Consider the following 16,376-nt stretch of genomic DNA (forward strand, 5'->3'; position numbering starts at 1 on the left):
GCGGTACCGGGCGAGTGCTTAAACCGTACATGGAGGACATGGTCGAATTTCTAAGGCAAAAAGCACGAATGATAAAAATCTCATACTTGACGCTGGCTAATGCACAAATCGTGCCAGAGCCATAAAAAAAAAGCCAACCCCAACCTACATTGATACATTGGTACAAGAACAATATTAATACGATATTTACTGTAACAAGCACTTATAGGCATAACAAACACGAAAAGAAAAGAATTAAACAAACTATGTTTTTTTTAAGTGGGCAAACGGGCAGGAGGCTCACCTGTTAAGTGATACCACCGCCCATGGACACACATGCTAGATGCGTTGAATTGACTTAGTGTGGTCCCCCCGACTTAAGATATCCAGGCCTATCTCCTTTATCAGATCGGTGAGTTTTGGCCGCGCGCGTTCTTCAGGAAGGGGCAAATGAGATGGTGGTATACCATGGGGCATACCCCATGCCCTGTTGGAAACAATGTACCTATAATCTATATAAACAGGAGGGTCTAACCCTCCTCTGCCAAGATATATGTTTTATAAAAAATGCAAAAAGTTTTTATAATTTATTTTCTGTGTAATTTATCTCTCATTATGATCCCGCCCAACTTGGATACATTGTCTTGATATTCTGTCTTGCCGAGGGGCGGGACGGCAGACGTTGTTTCTGAAAGAATTAAATATGTTTAAAATACATTAATATACTCAATTTAAACAAGGCATACTATCTATAATAGTCTTCCTGATAGCCAATATATTCCAGAACTAGCTGGCCTGGCGAACATCGTACCGCCTAACAGTCGATTCTTTATTTGTTTAAAATACTTATTCTGCTATTCGGGACACCGGTCTAGCTAAGATAAAAAAAAGAAAGTTGATAAGACAACAAATACATTATGTCAAAAAATAAAAATTTACCTTCCCGGAACCCCTCCACTAAAACTTGAACTTTATGCTATGGTATTAAAGTTCAAATTGACTTTTAAGTATTATTACGAATATTTTGTATGGGAATATAGAAAAGTGTTGTTTTTAGACTTTTTCACTCAATTTTTTTTTTATTTTTCTCCGTAAGAACCATCCTCGTACTTCAAGCTATATTATTAAAAAAAAACAGACAAATCGGTCAAGCCGTTTTCATGTTATGTCGTGACAACGGAAAACGGGTTTCATTTTTATATATATAGATAAAAGAATTCCTTTCCAAACAATTGAATCAGTTTGTCTAACAACGATGAAGCGGTCAAACCCAAACTCCTATATGTTATATACGAAGCGAAAGCACTTTTTGTAAAGCTATAGAAAGGGTCTAAATGATAAATATATATGAAATGCTTCTAAATTTACATTTACTGCCAGTTCTAAAATCAAGGGCGTAGAACCGAAGAGAAGAACTGAAAATAAACTCTCCGCTACTCTTTTTAATCGCCAAGTTTTATGTTTTACTCAACGTTTGTAAGGAGCTGCAACCATTACACCATGTTCCACATGACATCTTAAGTAATTAATAATAATAACATAAATTAAAAACAAAGAGTTGTCCTCTATCAGCAGAAGGCACGGTGAAATAGGAGCACACACTTACATTCTCGTGGGAACAACACGCAAATTCATAGTCGAAATAACTAACATTACCGCATACACGAATTCAAGTCCGACCAGTAACCACAAGTACCAACTAATAACACTGAGACCTGACATGTGACACATTGCTCACATGCACCCACACACTCACGCATGTTATCAAAATTGTAATTATTGTTATATTATGGGTTTATATAATTATTTTTGTTACGGAATAGATGGAAACACTGACATAGGTATTGTTTAATTAAAACGGTTCCCAAATCTTACACATTGTAATGAATATCTACTTTTTTTATATGTCTAACTTAATTTCTGTGTAGGTTTCCTCGCGATGTTTGAAAGGAAAACTTATTGGCCTAGACCAGAGTTGAGAGTCGCGCTCCTAGCTATCCATCCTTATTTAAGATAAATTTTATGATGTTTTAGCTTTTTGAGGAAAGCCATTTCACATAAAATACTGGGGAGGTAATCATTTCAAACTTACCGCATTTAGCTCTAGGATCGGCGCCTGCTCCACCCTGTTTGGAGATGGTCTTTGGTGTGGTCATCCTCGGCTTTGGACCCACTCGACAAGGGTCTCCTGGAAGCCTCATAGGCTGCGCACAAGGTCCGGTACCGCTTTCATCAGAGGCGCGTTGGAGTCCTTCGAACTTCGCACCCGGGCCTAGAACGTCGAAAGTAGTATAAGAAACATTCTACCTGTTTTCTAACCATATTTTTATACGTAAATCATTGACTGCGACGATGGATGAAGGGAACGCCCTTGGTCAATACCGTCTTCACCATAAGGGTACACGGGGCCCGTGCCCAGGGCCCCCCATTCTCAGGGGGCCCCGAAGGACCGACAAGTTCTCTCCCACATTTATTCTCAAAACATTTTTGTCGGGCACATTACACTTTTTTCACAAATCAGTCATCTTATCAGAAGGTATTTACAAGGCATATACTACGCCATTATATCGATAACTGCGCCTATTCCTACTGTACTAATTAATAAGGATATAATAGAAGACTCAAAAGAAATCTCGAAAGAAACCGTTATCGTAATCGTAACCAAAAAACCAGCAGCATTCTAATATCATTAATGACATAATATTTCATACTGTATTTCATGACCTACTTAGTATTTTTTTTTATTAAAATTAGCTTTTTTTACTTTCCAAAAGCGCTCCAAATTCTTGTGTGCCCAATGGCCCAGCCTAGTTTAAGACGGCCTTACCCTTGGTAGCTTTTCTTCCATCCAGATTGTAACCCAATGGACCAAGTATCAAAAAACCTTAATCTAGGTACACCGGCAAGCTTATTCCGACCGTTTGGGTTTAAAACATGTAGAGAGCAAAAACTCATACTCAAATGTAACCCACCTGATTCGCAGTAATCAACTTGATACGTGGATTTATTTCTATCTCTATCTATCCTCTGTTTCAGCTCTGGTGATGCCTCGTTTTGTAAGATGCTATACAGCATCGGGTATTTTGACTGCAACTGTAATTAAAATACTCTTGAAATATGTATATCTATCTATAATATGTATATATATCCGTTGCCTAGTACCCATAACACAAGCTTCACCAGCTTAGCATGGGACTAGGTCAATTGGTGTGAATTGTCTTTAAAAAAATAAAAAAATATATATATATACAGAATTTACAATATTCTTAACCTTACATAGTAATAATTATAATTAAAACTAATAAATAGAAAATTAAAACAAATTTAAAAAGTTCGGTCCCTGTGGTAGTGTACTTCTCGCGTGCAGCATTTCAGCAGCTGTATTGCGATACTTATTGAGCGAGGATAGCACCAGCTCTGGGGTCACCGGTACTGTCAGACGCCAACTTTAATCTTTAATTAGCGCCTGTGCACTTGAACCCCACGGCCCAAGAGTATTAAAATCTAATTGAAATAGAACGTACTTACCTACAATTAAGCTAAACTATTATTAATAAAGTTATTATGGCACACACGACTTAATTCATCATAGAATACACACAAATTATACAACTAATACTCACTATACAATAATGACGAATTTGAGGAAGGAAACTCAACTAGCCGAAATTCATTATCGAACTAAATTTAAGTCAAAATGATTGCATACCTTTTGTCAAAGCAAACTTTTCCTCTAGAAATTTTATGAAAACTATTTTGTTTAGTTCGCATGCTTCTTAACTGGGATTGTTAAAAGAAAGTTGGGACTTAAATTTTATGCCAAAATATATACATACTTTGTCCAAAAATGCGTTGGGTTGGTCATATCGCGATGACGCGGTCTCGGGGCTGGCTCCAACTCGAACTGGGTACAGTTTAGGATCCAACATTGGTCCCATTATCTGAAATACCCATGTCTTCCTATGTACAAGAGGGAATAATAGATGGCATGAGCCGTGATTGCCAGGTCAGTTGATAGTATTGGATGTGGACGGGTAGCACTCAATCATTTTCCGTCAACCTAAAGAGAGGATCTTTGACTAATCAAGAAGAGACTGACAAGCCACACTGAAGACCCCAGCGGCTGCTGTCAAAATCTTCAAGTGATTCTCTTTTTGGGTTGAAAGATGTACTCTTCCTCCACATCTTTCATTGTAACCATTTGCAAATATTACCTTAATAGTATTACTTATGGAAATTAAAATATAAATATGTTATGCGCATTACTGAAACCGTCGCGAAATCTAAAACGCGACTGTTTAAGTCGTACCAGGCGCAAAGAGATCAATTTTTCGAAGGGTAAAGCAAAAGTTTTGAAACTTTGCATGGTGAACTGAGGTATATTCGAATTTTGCAGTAAATAAGGTATTTATTTTCTTTCTTTGCGTGCGCCTGTTTCATCATTCCTACTGCTGATAGAGGACAAATCTTCGTTATTTTTTGTTATTATTGATTACTTAAGATGTCATGTGAAACATGGTTTAATAGTTGCAGCTCCTTACAAACATTGTATAAAACAAACTTGGAATGGCGGATAGTTTAATGCCAGTTCTTTTCGTCCTACGCCCTTGATTTGAGAAGTATAGTAAGTAGTAAGCATTTAATATGTATTTCTTTATTAAATTTTATAAGTGGACATTGTGTTAAATGAATAAATAAATTATTTTGACTTTGACTTTACTCTTGTACATAGAATACACTGATTTCAATTGGATTTTTATTTCATAGACGTAAAACAATTTTAATACGCGTACATAAAAATAAAGTACAGTAGCCTTCTACGGGACAGGAGGCAAACTAGCAGGCCCACGCACACGGACCAACACCAGGAGGATTGCAAGTGCGTTGCCGGCCTTAAAAATAGTGGTATAGGTATGTTATCTAAAGCTGGCGGCTTCAACACATTTACACTTTGTGCTTGTGTAGTGTCTGCGAATAAGCGCGAGGCGTGATGTCAAACTGAAATACAATCACAAATACATCATGAAAAGACTGTACGTCTCTCTCGCGCTCGGTCAAGCTTATGAGTATGAAAGAGACAGTTATTGTTTTTCTTTTGCTACTGATTATGTTGATCTTTACTGTTTTATATTATTATTATTTTATACATGTTGATCTTTTTTCAAACATTACCAGGGCTATCTCGTGAAATGGTGCACAATATTTTTAATTATTTTAAGCATCTTAATAAAAACAGTTTAATGAAAAAAATTTATATTTAATTTGACATCAGATGCGACTGGGGTTTCTAAGAGGAGTATTGAAAGAATAGTTAGTGAAGTAAAAGTGAAGTGTGTTGAGCTAGATGGAGCTTATGTCGAAAAATGAAAAATTATTTACACGAACTACTCTTTCACGTTCTTGGTCTGGCTTAGAACTTTTGGATCCACCCTTGTATGCACCTAATATTTATATGTATTTGACAAATTTTTATTTATTTACAACCCACCCAACCTTACGAAAACCAGAGTAGACTAAAATATATAACTTGGCAAGAAAGTCATATTTTTAAACATACTGTATAGTGAAATTGCATTAGTGTGAGTACTGTGAACGGCGCCAGCTTTCGATAACCGACCTATACGCTAATACCATTAAGAAGATAAAATAAGATAAAGTCAGAGTAGCGCAGCCCAAACAAAAAATTGTTCATTGTAGCGATTGTAAATTAAGCGAGTTAGTTCAACGGACTATATATTGACAACAAACCTCATTTCTACTCCATCCGCCCTCTTTCCCTGGTGGTAGCTGTACTTCCTCTCCAGAATACTGCGGGCAGCGGCAATCTGGCGGTCTTGTATGTTGCATACATGCTTGGTAGAATGCTAATTCTTGACCTGATAGCTTCGGGGTTCTAATAATATACAAATTATGTTTATGCTAGCATCTTGGGAAACTTAGTTTAGTACCTATGGACCTACTACCTACTAAAGGGGGGGGGGGTAGATTTTATTATTCAGTGATTACATCAACAGTAATGTTACTTATTAACACATATTACCCAAACATTGTCTATGCTTGAAAACGAAATGCTTTTTGAGGATTCCTTCAAAAAATTAATACCTTTATGTACTATTATTTTTGAGAGCTTCGCTTACTTTTGCTGACAAGAGGGAGGGGGGGATGACTTGAAGTAAATCTGCTTATGTAACAATTGAACGGTCCCCCCTAGAGCTAGTTCACGTTATCTCTTGACAGACTCGCATATTCAAGGTTCGGGTGCTGAGATTCTGTCGGTGACGGGTACACGTAAGGACTTAATATGGCTTTTTAAGCGCATACTTTGAGAGCCAGTAGAGTCTGTAGCTATACCTTACAGTACAAAGTACCCGTTTGGATAATATGTCAGTTATGGTCTAAAACTGTGGATGTATTTTCCCAGGAGATAATTCATATGTTCCTTATACAACGAAGTTCATGACCGCAGAACTCCTAATTTAGTTATTAAAAGATATTTTAACTTTGATCTAGAAAAATTGTGATCCATAAACTAATCACGTGGTACAAAAACTCACCTATTGGGAGTAATAGAACACTTTTTAAGCGAAGTTGTCTTTTAAAACCTCTCTATAAAGCATTATTCTTCTGTTATAAGTAGAAAAATATCCCGGTAGGTATATCCCAAACTTAGAACATGTACAAAAACACTACAGTGAAATCGCCTTCGTTTATAGATAGATACTTACTCAACAATGCCACCCCCACTTCCGGAACCGGGTAGATTAGGCCAGAGGTAGTCCTTTCGGTATGTCGTCAAATAATGGTCCATGATTTAATGATTTTCCATTTCACTGTAATTTTACTGCATTTCAGCTAAAATTGTTTATAACTGTTTCATCGTGTTGTTGATGTCATTGTGAGTTTGATCTAGACAGCTTTTTATTTTTTTATTCGCTTTAGTATATAAGGTTTTATGTTATTACCATAGACACGGCGAATTTCACACACACATTTATTTTTTAATTACTATCTCCGATGATACCATGAAATAATGTGGCATTTTGTTGCCATTTAATCATTAATTAGATATGTTTTAATTATGTATATTAAAAGAACTGTACCTATTAAAGCATTCTGGCGGTAACAGCGGGAAGGCTGGTTTGCCCCTTACATGGGTCAAGTCAAGATATTTAGGTCTGGGCCTCAGATTTCTGTATGTTTCATGACAATTTGTCAATCTAATAGGCAAGTAGGTCAGCCTCCTGTGCCTAACACACGCCTTTAACTTTTTGGGTCTAAGGCAAGCCTAGCGATGTTTTCCTTCACCGTTCGAGCAAATGTTATGCGCATGTAGAAAGTTCACTGGTGCACAGCAGGGATCGAACCTATGACCTCAGGGATGAGAGTCGCACACTGAAGCCAACACTGCTCTGCCCTTTTTAATTTTATTTTTTAAATATACTTTAATATAAAATTCAAGACAAAATTGTATATGGACTAATAATTGTCTGCTTTAATGAATAAATTATTATTATATACTTGACAGATATTGTTAAAGAAATATCTAACTTGATATTTAGACTGTAACTGAATGAACAGATGACGTAGCATTGAAGTCGTGCAGGTGGTTTATCAAGTGGCGGATTTACCAGCAGGCTGTGTAGGCTGGAGCCTATAGCGGCATTTGGGTACCAAATTTATTTTGCTACTTCATAGAAATCAAAATGCTAATGCTGCTACCAGGATAAAAGGATCTGGGACTAGTGCTAGTCAGGCTACTTCTAATGAATTTACGATATTTGTTTTTAAATAAGTGTTGTTTGATGATTTGCTACTTTAAAAGAGTACCGAGAGTTTTTTACGCCGGCTTTTTCTCTCGGCTTACACCCTCTGTCTTCTTTGCCGATGAGTAGGGATGTCTACCTATTCAAATTTAATGACGTGGAATAAGTGATATCTGTATCTTATGTTCCATAATAAACATTTTATTTTTTTTATTTTAGGATAGGATAGGAAGGATATATTTCGGAAATGGCTATACATGACAGACGATAATATTTTTATTTACTAAAGCTTTTCAAAACGCTCACACACATGTATAGTCCGGTCAATTTAGACATAAAAATGCAAACTTTTGTAGCACACATAGGATCGATGGGGATTTTTAATACTTTATTTGTAATGGTAAACCCCATCTCTCCTCCAATATTTGACTCTCCTCCGAGAACTTTTGTTATTTCAAATGTCTATATTGACCGGACGAATAATAAACATAATAAATTAAATTCTATAAGTGTAAAAGTATCTGTTCTTCCAACGACCAAATTTGGGCTCTTCGCGGGGTGGTCCAAAGGGATTCTTCTCAAGTACCACTTTAGCTAATAGATCGTGAGTCACGCCATAACTTGTATCGCCTGTGCGCACACGCAAGATGCGTCGTAGCTCCTCTGTAATTAAACATAAGTGTAAAATACAGTTATGCAAGAAAGTAATTTATACATATCTATATACAAGAAAAAACTTTGTGATATTCCTTACTGTTACAGTACCAATATTTCGATAGTAATACAGATTCTTAGAAATATTTTAATTTAGACTAATGGAATGTCGGCGGAGACAGCTGGTTTATTATTTTTGCACGCTATTCATAATGGGCGGATAGATAGCCCCTATTTGCTGTCGTTAATTAGGTACTTTAAGAATCCCTCTGCATGCGACTACATATTCACAATTGTTCCATGTTCGTACGAACACGACTTATCTGCGTAAGTGGCAAATTTTTCGGGTTTTGGCTAACTACAATTACTATGTGTAGACATTTTCTTACCAAAGAGGGTGTAAGGAAATATTTATAAGCAGCCTTGCGATTCTGTAACTCACTTTTCGAACTTACACAGCGGTTTTCACAGCGGCGGTCGCGCTTAAATCAGTCGTGAAGCAGTCATTTTATGATTTGGCATTCTGATAAGGAGGGAGCTTGTAGTTTATTTTTTATCAGAATGCCAAAGCGAGTTACAGAATCGCAAGGCAGAACGACTTTGAATTTGTATAGCAGTAGTAATAATGTATTTTTTCTTTTATATATTAAGTTGTAGTTTGTTTAATGCTTGGTTACACTTTTTGTTACTTTTAAAATCATTTTCAACATACTTGTCAATGATGGATCAAACTTAGGTCTCATAGACATAGCGGAGGGCGGTTCCGCGTATTTCTCCGGCTTGGGCGGGCGGTATGAGCCCTTTTGGCTCGTGTCTGGTATGTAGATGTCGTCCGGTAGCCGCAGAGTTTGGAGCGCACGCGCACGCCTCGCCAGATTCACAGACATGAACGGCAGTTCTGAACATATTTTATATTACAATAGCTATAATATCAGCTATGATATGCTTATATCAGAGTGTTGAGATTTTGTAGTCCCAAGATTGCGACGGGTATTTAGTGAACTATATTAAATTGTCTATCGATATCAATGAATAAAGAATATGTGTAAATTTGCCTATAAATAGAAAACAATTCTACTTCGGAATCGAGCTTAAGATCTGCTAACCACAAGACCACGGATACAGCTAAAAAAAAAGGCCTGGTTTGAATTTTGTATCATTGTCTTCTATGATCATTTCCTTTCGAACCCTACATTCCGAAGCTATTGAACGATGTAAATGTATACGAACCCCTGGAACAATATTTGGTTAAATACTCAGTCCTCTTTAGGTCCTGGATCTCGTGGTCCACTGGCGTTGGATCGACATCCTTCGTCATGTATCTTTTAGTGACTCTTGGATGGTCTTCACCAAACTGAGTAAAAATATTGTTTTACTAAATACGAGTCGCCGAAAATTTCGAGCTTTTAAAATATAGCAAATTGAATCAATCGTCTACTTTAAATATTGGATGGGCTGAAAAGTTCGTAAGCTGCTAATAAAATAAGTTTGCCCTAACCTTCAAAAAACAAGTGTAGAAAATTGACAGCTGTCGTACTATTAGTTTGTGAGATATAGTATTTTGAGTGAAGGAACTTTTGTTTGTTTAAAAAAAAACAGACCTCAAGAGAATGCTCGCTGGACAGAAATTTTGCGCTGATGAAGAGGTAATCGGAACTGAAGCCTATTTTGAGACTAAACACAAAACGTACTATGAAAATGGTATCGAATTATGTATGACCGCTATAATCGTTGTATCGAAGACTATAATCAAACAAAATTCTAACAAAAAAAGACTTTCTATGTTAGCCTACGTACTTTTCAGTCCACCTGTTAAAACTATTAAAAACTGTTAAACTATGTTTATTAATTAATATGAGATAAATAAAACTTTCAGTGGAAGTTATAAACATTTCAATAAAAATGTCATCCATATAAATATTTTATCAAACTGTAATAAATATTATATTTGAATCTAAATTTAATGCTGACGCGGCATTAGCACGGCCTTGATTTATATAATATACTAGCTGGCCTGGCGAACATCGTACCGCCTAACAGTCGATTCTTTATTTTTTTTTAATATGTATTCTGCTATTCGGGACACCGGTCTAGCTAAGATAAAAAAAAGAAAGATGATAAGACAACAAATACATTATGTCAAAAAATAAAAATTTACCTTCCCGGAACCCTTCCACTAAACACTTGAACTTTATGCTATGGTATTAAAGTTCAAATTGACTTTTAAGTATTATTATGCGAATATTATGTATGGGAATATAGAAAAGTGTTGTTTTTAGACTTTTTCACTCAATTTTTTTAATTTTTCTCTCCATAAGAACCATCCTCGTACTTCAAAGAATATTATAAAAAAAGAATTGGCCAAATCGGTCAAATCGGTCAAGCCGTTTTCATGTTATGTCGTGACAACGGAAAACGGGTTTCATTTTTATATATATAGTCTAGTCGACAAGTTGAAAATGGAACAAAATAGAGATACTACTCTTAAAATTATGTGCGATAGCTCATTGGATCCGGAATGACGTCTAGAAAAATGTGCTAAAAGCGTGTATTAGCACATAAAAAATTGCAAAAGTTATAGACCATTAAAGATGAAAAAATAATGGCATTTAGTTTTTTGCCAATATTTAATAAACTATTAATATTTAAGAAATTTCAAATAAAGATTCTGAAAGAGGAGGAAATTTCTAATAAAAAACACCTGACTCTCAGAACTCTATCTCCATTATTTATAATGTTAATTTAACGCTGAAAATAGGTCTGCGGGTGACATTTTTAGGATTCGCGCGTGGCGTCAAAAGCGACTACGGCACATTAATTAATTTATTTAAGGTATTGAATATTTTTTTTTAAATTTGAAAAAATTATGGTGTGTTCTGAACACTATAATTAATTTATTCCCGTTGAAAATTTTACTTTTTATTTTATTTTTTAGTTAATTTTTCAACAAGTTAAATAATTGTTAACTAACGAAATTTTCTCGAACGACCGTCTTAATTGTAAGTGAAAAAAAATGTTTAAATAATGGTCGTAAAAATATTTCGCTTCGTAGAGCCTTTCTTACATACATACTTAACAAGATCGTGCCATAAAAGTTAAAAAAATATTTATACTTTGTTTATAACAATTTTTTTACTTAAACAAAAACTTAAAAATCCATGTAATGATGTTAAAAATTTTTTTTTTTTTCTAAATCATGATATAATCGTTTTTTTATTAATACAAGATATTTATTGATTTGCAAAAACAAAAATTCCCGCCATTTGTTGATAATTTTTTTTTAAACAAATTGATTAAATCAATATTTAAAAAAAAAATTTAACACAACTTTATTACATTAAAAATTTTATGATTTTTAAAAAAAAATGTTTCCTTAATAACAATTTTTGATTGTTTATAATCGTTTTTTTAAATTTTCTATTGTTTAAATAATTAGTTAAGAAATTTTTTTTTTCCTAAAAATCATAATTGAGTCTTCTATAAAGTAACAGAAAAAAAATTTTTTTTAATCAACAATTCTATTGTTTATTAACTTACCAATTTGTTAAAAACAAATATTCAACCTTTGTTTATTTTTTTTCTAAAACTTCTAAAATTAACAGAAACATTAAAATATATATAACAAAGTATAGAAAAAAAATTTTAATTTTAAATAAAAGTAATATTCATGATAGTCAAAAAATTTACAAAAAAAATTTTTTTTCTGTTACTTTATAGAAGACTGTCAATTATGATTTTTAGGAAAAAAAAAATTCTTAACTAATTATTTAAACAATAGAAAATTAAAAAAAAACGATTATAAACAATTAAAAATTGTTATTAAGGAAAAAATTTTTTTTTAAAAATCATAAAATTTTTAATGTAATAAAGTTGTGTTAAATTTTTTTTTTAAAATATTGATTTAATCAATTTGTTTAAAAAAAAATTATCAACAAATGGCGGGAATTTTTGTTTTTGCAAATCAATAAATATCTTGTATTAATAAAAAAACGATTATAATATGATGATTTAGAAAAAAAAATTTTTTTTTAATATCATTACATGGATTTTTAAGTTTTTGTTTAAGTAAAAAAATTGTTATAAACAAAGTATAAATATTTTTTTAACTTTTATGGCACGATCTTGTTAAGTATGTATGTAAGAAAGGCTCTACGAAGCGAAATATTTTTACGACCATTATTTAAACATTTTTTTTCACTTACAATTAAGACGGTCGTTCGAGAAAATTTCGTTAGTTAACAATTATTTAACTTGTTGAAAAATTAACTAAAAAATAAAATAAAAAGTAAATTTTTCAACGGGAATAAATTAATTATAGTGTTCAGAACACACCATAATTTTTTCAAATTTAAAAAAAAATATTCAATACCTTAAATAAATTAATTAATGTGCCGTAGTCGCTTTTGACGCCACGCGCGAATCCTAAAAAATGTCACCCGCAGACCTATTTTCAGCGTTAAATTAACATTATAAATAATGGAGATAGAGTTCTGAGAGTCGGGAGTTTTTTATTAGAAATTTCCTCCTCTTTCAGAATCTTTATTTGAAATTTCTTAAATATTAATAGTTTATTAAATATTGGCAAAAAACTAAATGCCATTATTTTTTCATCTTTAATGGTCTATAACTTTTGCAATTTTTTATGTGCTAATACACGCTTTTAGCACATTTTTCTAGACGTCATTCCGGATCCAATGAGCTATCGCACATAATTTTAAGAGTAGTATCTCTATTTTGTTCCATTTTCAGCTTGTCGACTAGACTAATATAGATAAGTGATAGTGGACTATCGACATCTATATGTTCGCAGTGAATTCACAGTAGCGGTATTGTTTATCTATATTAAATAAATTTAGTTTTTTTCGTCATTGCCGTATTAGCTTATAATTGATATATTTTTTGTAAATAAATAAACAAAACTAAATTGTGATTTTACGTGAAGTGCGGTATTTACACACAACCGGGCTATCAATGCGTCATTGAACGTTTTAATATCAATCACAGATCTACGAGTTACCCGTTCAACAGCCTCCTTGTAGTATTCGAAGTTAATAGGGCATAATACATCCGGACTTTTGCGCGGCTGGTCTCTGGCTTTCAGGGAATCACGACTAAGGCCGACGATAAGACAATCGTCGTCTATTGCTTTGCGACGTGGACTTTTCCTAAAAATATAGTAAACTAGCAGACCGGCCGAGCGTTGCTGTGGCTAAGGTTTTCGTTATATTACATAGTAGCAAAATATTCAAGGGAAACGGTAGGAGAACACCAGTCATGGGGACCACCATGCTTTTTTGGTGGTAATGCCATTAAATTGTAACTTATGTGAAACGTTGGTACTTTCAACACAGCGCCATCTGTTAGAGTTGAGAAATTGAGATGTTAGCTATCCTATCTTTTAAGTTGGATCAAACTACACACGGTGTGCAAATTTTATTGATATCGATTCGGTAGTTTAGGAGTCCATCGCGGACAAACAACGTGACACGTAATTTATATATATTAAGATTATATTTCCTTGCTTGAACCGAGGGAACCAACACGGGTGTGGTTGCGCCACGATGTGTCAAAAATATTGTTACGCCATGGCTTTCAAACTATTTAATCGCCTTCCTGGAAGTTATCTGTGCCATGTCATGCTTTCACGAGAAGGTGATTAAATTTTTAAAGGCAAGGAGCCTATATAGCTTGGGAGACTACTTAGACCATAAGTTTGACATCAAACTAAATAACTAACTAATTATTATGACATTATGAAAATGAACACAACATATTTTGCATGTCTATTTTATATGGCGGATTTTTATAATTAATCGATTTAAATTTTCAATAAGCGATCAGGATATTACGCCGGTCATACGATTATTAAGGCAAGCCGTGACATCCTTTAAAAAACTTACGGTTTATTTTTCTTAGCAAAATCTACCATATACACTGATTGAAATTCAATTTCACCATCGAAAACCGACATTTTGTTAAAAAATTATTTTACAAAATAATTTGACGTTGCTGACTTTATAAGTCAATCTGTTTGACGTTTCTGATTTATGAATCAGAAATGTCTATAAAGTCATTTCAATAGAGGATAATAATTGGAACTTATAAGCGGCCACTGACGATACGTCCATTAATCCGAATGGAGTAGTCGTCGTCCAAAATCGTCCCATGAATGGTAAAAACGTATTCCATTTGGATGGACGTCAGCCAGCTCTGGATTTCCAAAAGGATTGAAATCCATGCGTCCAGGCCAAATGGACGTCATCCGTGGCCGTCCGTCAATGGCAGAAACGTGCGCCACGCCATATGGAAGCAGTCCGAATTGTCCGTGAATGGGCGAAACGGCGTCCATTTTTTTGAGGTTTTTGTTTCAGTTTATGTTTTGATGTCGATGGTGGTGCATGTGCTGTGTATTTGTCAAGCGTTATAATTTTATTTTTATTATGTCTTTGTCCGCGCGTGACTTTGTGTTGGAAGTAATAGAAAAAAATAAAAGTATTTCTATTTAAATAAATATATTTATATTATTAAATAAATAAAAGTATTTCTTTGTTTCAATCAATCCTTCATCCACCTTCTCTTAGTTTTTTTTTGTCTTTTTAATAAAATACACACAACTGCTGCCACCAGTAAAGTATTGTTATCCATAGTTATTTATTTGTGTTCCGTACGATTGCAAAGTTCGAAGTGACGCCATGCATCCAAATGGAAGTATCGTGAATGGTACCGTATCTCGATAAATTTCCATTTGGAGTGCATCCAAAAGGAAGTCTACTAAATGGACGTATCGTCAGTGGCCGACTTTAGGGATGTGATCAAATAATCGTGTTGCGTCATTGCGCAAGTTCATCACGCGCATTTTCAAATTATAATTGTAAGGGGTGACGTGCGCCATCACTTCTCTTTGTATTTGACTAAAGCCTTGGCCTAAAGAATGAACAAATGGATTATGGAAAAAATCATTGATTTGTGTATATAATGTCAATTGTTTATTTTTAATTAATAAAACCATGATAAATAAAATATTTAAGGCGTTTATTTTTCAGTTAATACAAAAATTAGGAAAAAACGTTCAAATAAAAATTATAATTGACCTATTCTTTTATTGATAATTGTATTTTAATTTATTATAATTGACAGTGAAAATAAAATGGCAGAGTGACAGCACACTTGTTCTTTATTTGTTACGTCTTCCAAAAAGTAAGTTTTAATATGGCTGGCTTTGGCTTATATAGACTCATCCCCTCCAAGTGGCTGGCATTTGCGGTTGGCAGGCATGGCGGTTGGCTGGAGGGTTGGTCAACATGGCATGGCTTGGCTTTGACTTTGGCATTGGCTATGGCATTGGCTATGGCATTGGCTATGGCATTGGCTTTAGCTTGGCTTTGGCTTGGCTTTGGCTTGGCTTTGGCTTGGCTTTGGCTTGGCTTTGGCTTGGCTTTGGCTTGGCTTTAGCTTGGCTTTGGCTTGGCTTTAGCTTGGCTTTAGCTTGGCTTTGGCTTGGCTTTAGCTTGGCTTTAGCTTGGCTTTAGCTTGGCTTTAGCTTGGCTTTGGCTTGGCTTTGGCTTGGCTTTGGCTTGGCTTTAGCTTGGCTTTGGCTTGGCTTTGGCTTGGCTTTGGCTTGGCTTTGGCTTGGCTTTAGCTTGGCTTTGGCTTGGCTTTAGCTTGGCTTTAGCTTGGCTTTGGCTTGGCTTTGGCTTGGCTTTAGCTTGGCTTTAGCTTGGCTTTGGCTTGGCTTTGGCTTGGCTTTGGCTTGGCTTTGGCTTGGCTTTAGCTTGGCTTTAGCTTGGCTTTAGCTTGGCTTTGGCTTGGCTTTGGCTTGGCTTTAGCTTGGCTTTGGCTTGGCTTTAGCTTGGCTTTAGCTTGGCTTTAGCTTGGCTTTAGCTTGGCTTTAGCTTGGCTTTAGCTTGGCTTTAGCTTGGCTTTAGCTTGGCTTTGGCTTGGCTTGGCAGGATGTGACTGGCGACGTCACGTCCGTTACAC

The 16,376-nt window shown here is 34.8% G+C and overlaps 2 protein-coding genes across 2 annotated transcripts; both read right to left on the minus strand.

Moving 5' to 3' along the window:
* Positions 1-553: 553 nt before the first annotated feature.
* On the minus strand, positions 554-6,896 carry LOC125061846. The gene is made up of 6 exons (XM_047667475.1): positions 6,705-6,896; positions 5,728-5,872; positions 3,816-3,920; positions 2,952-3,072; positions 2,072-2,251; positions 554-667 (listed from the first exon to the last, which is right to left on the minus strand). The coding sequence occupies exons 1-6, from the start codon at positions 6,785-6,787 to the stop codon at positions 567-569; spliced, it is 735 nt and encodes a 244-aa protein (XP_047523431.1). The 5' UTR covers positions 6,788-6,896; the 3' UTR covers positions 554-566.
* A 1,109-nt stretch (positions 6,897-8,005) lies between these two features.
* LOC125061948 lies at positions 8,006-14,434 on the minus strand. Its single transcript, XM_047667589.1, has 5 exons — positions 14,297-14,434; positions 13,414-13,561; positions 9,627-9,750; positions 9,109-9,294; positions 8,006-8,405 (listed from the first exon to the last, which is right to left on the minus strand). The coding sequence occupies exons 1-5, from the start codon at positions 14,365-14,367 to the stop codon at positions 8,239-8,241; spliced, it is 696 nt and encodes a 231-aa protein (XP_047523545.1). The 5' UTR covers positions 14,368-14,434; the 3' UTR covers positions 8,006-8,238.
* Between the last annotated feature and the right edge of the window lie 1,942 nt (positions 14,435-16,376).

Source organism: Pieris napi, chromosome 24, assembly GCF_905475465.1.
Source record: "Pieris napi chromosome 24, ilPieNapi1.2, whole genome shotgun sequence".
Taxonomy (NCBI): domain Eukaryota; kingdom Metazoa; phylum Arthropoda; class Insecta; order Lepidoptera; family Pieridae; genus Pieris; species Pieris napi.

Coding starts and splice junctions, on each gene's coding strand:
- LOC125061846 (XM_047667475.1), bottom strand. CDS start 6,787: ATGGACCATTATTTGACGACATACCGAAAGGACTACCTCTGGCCTAAT. Junction 5,873..6,704: donor AGTGGGGGTGGCATTGTTGA/GTAAGTATCTAT, acceptor GTATATTATTAG/AACCCCGAAGCTATCAGGTC. Junction 668..2,071: donor CGATCCTAGAGCTAAATGCG/GTAAGTTTGAAA, acceptor TAATTCTTTCAG/AAACAACGTCTGCCGTCCCG.
- LOC125061948 (XM_047667589.1), bottom strand. CDS start 14,367: ATGTCGGTTTTCGATGGTGAAATTGAATTTCAATCAGTGTATATGGTA. Junction 9,751..13,413: donor ACAAGGAGGCTGTTGAACGG/GTAACTCGTAGA, acceptor ATTTTTACTCAG/TTTGGTGAAGACCATCCAAG. Junction 8,406..9,108: donor GTTTGATCCATCATTGACAA/GTATGTTGAAAA, acceptor GTTTAATTACAG/AGGAGCTACGACGCATCTTG.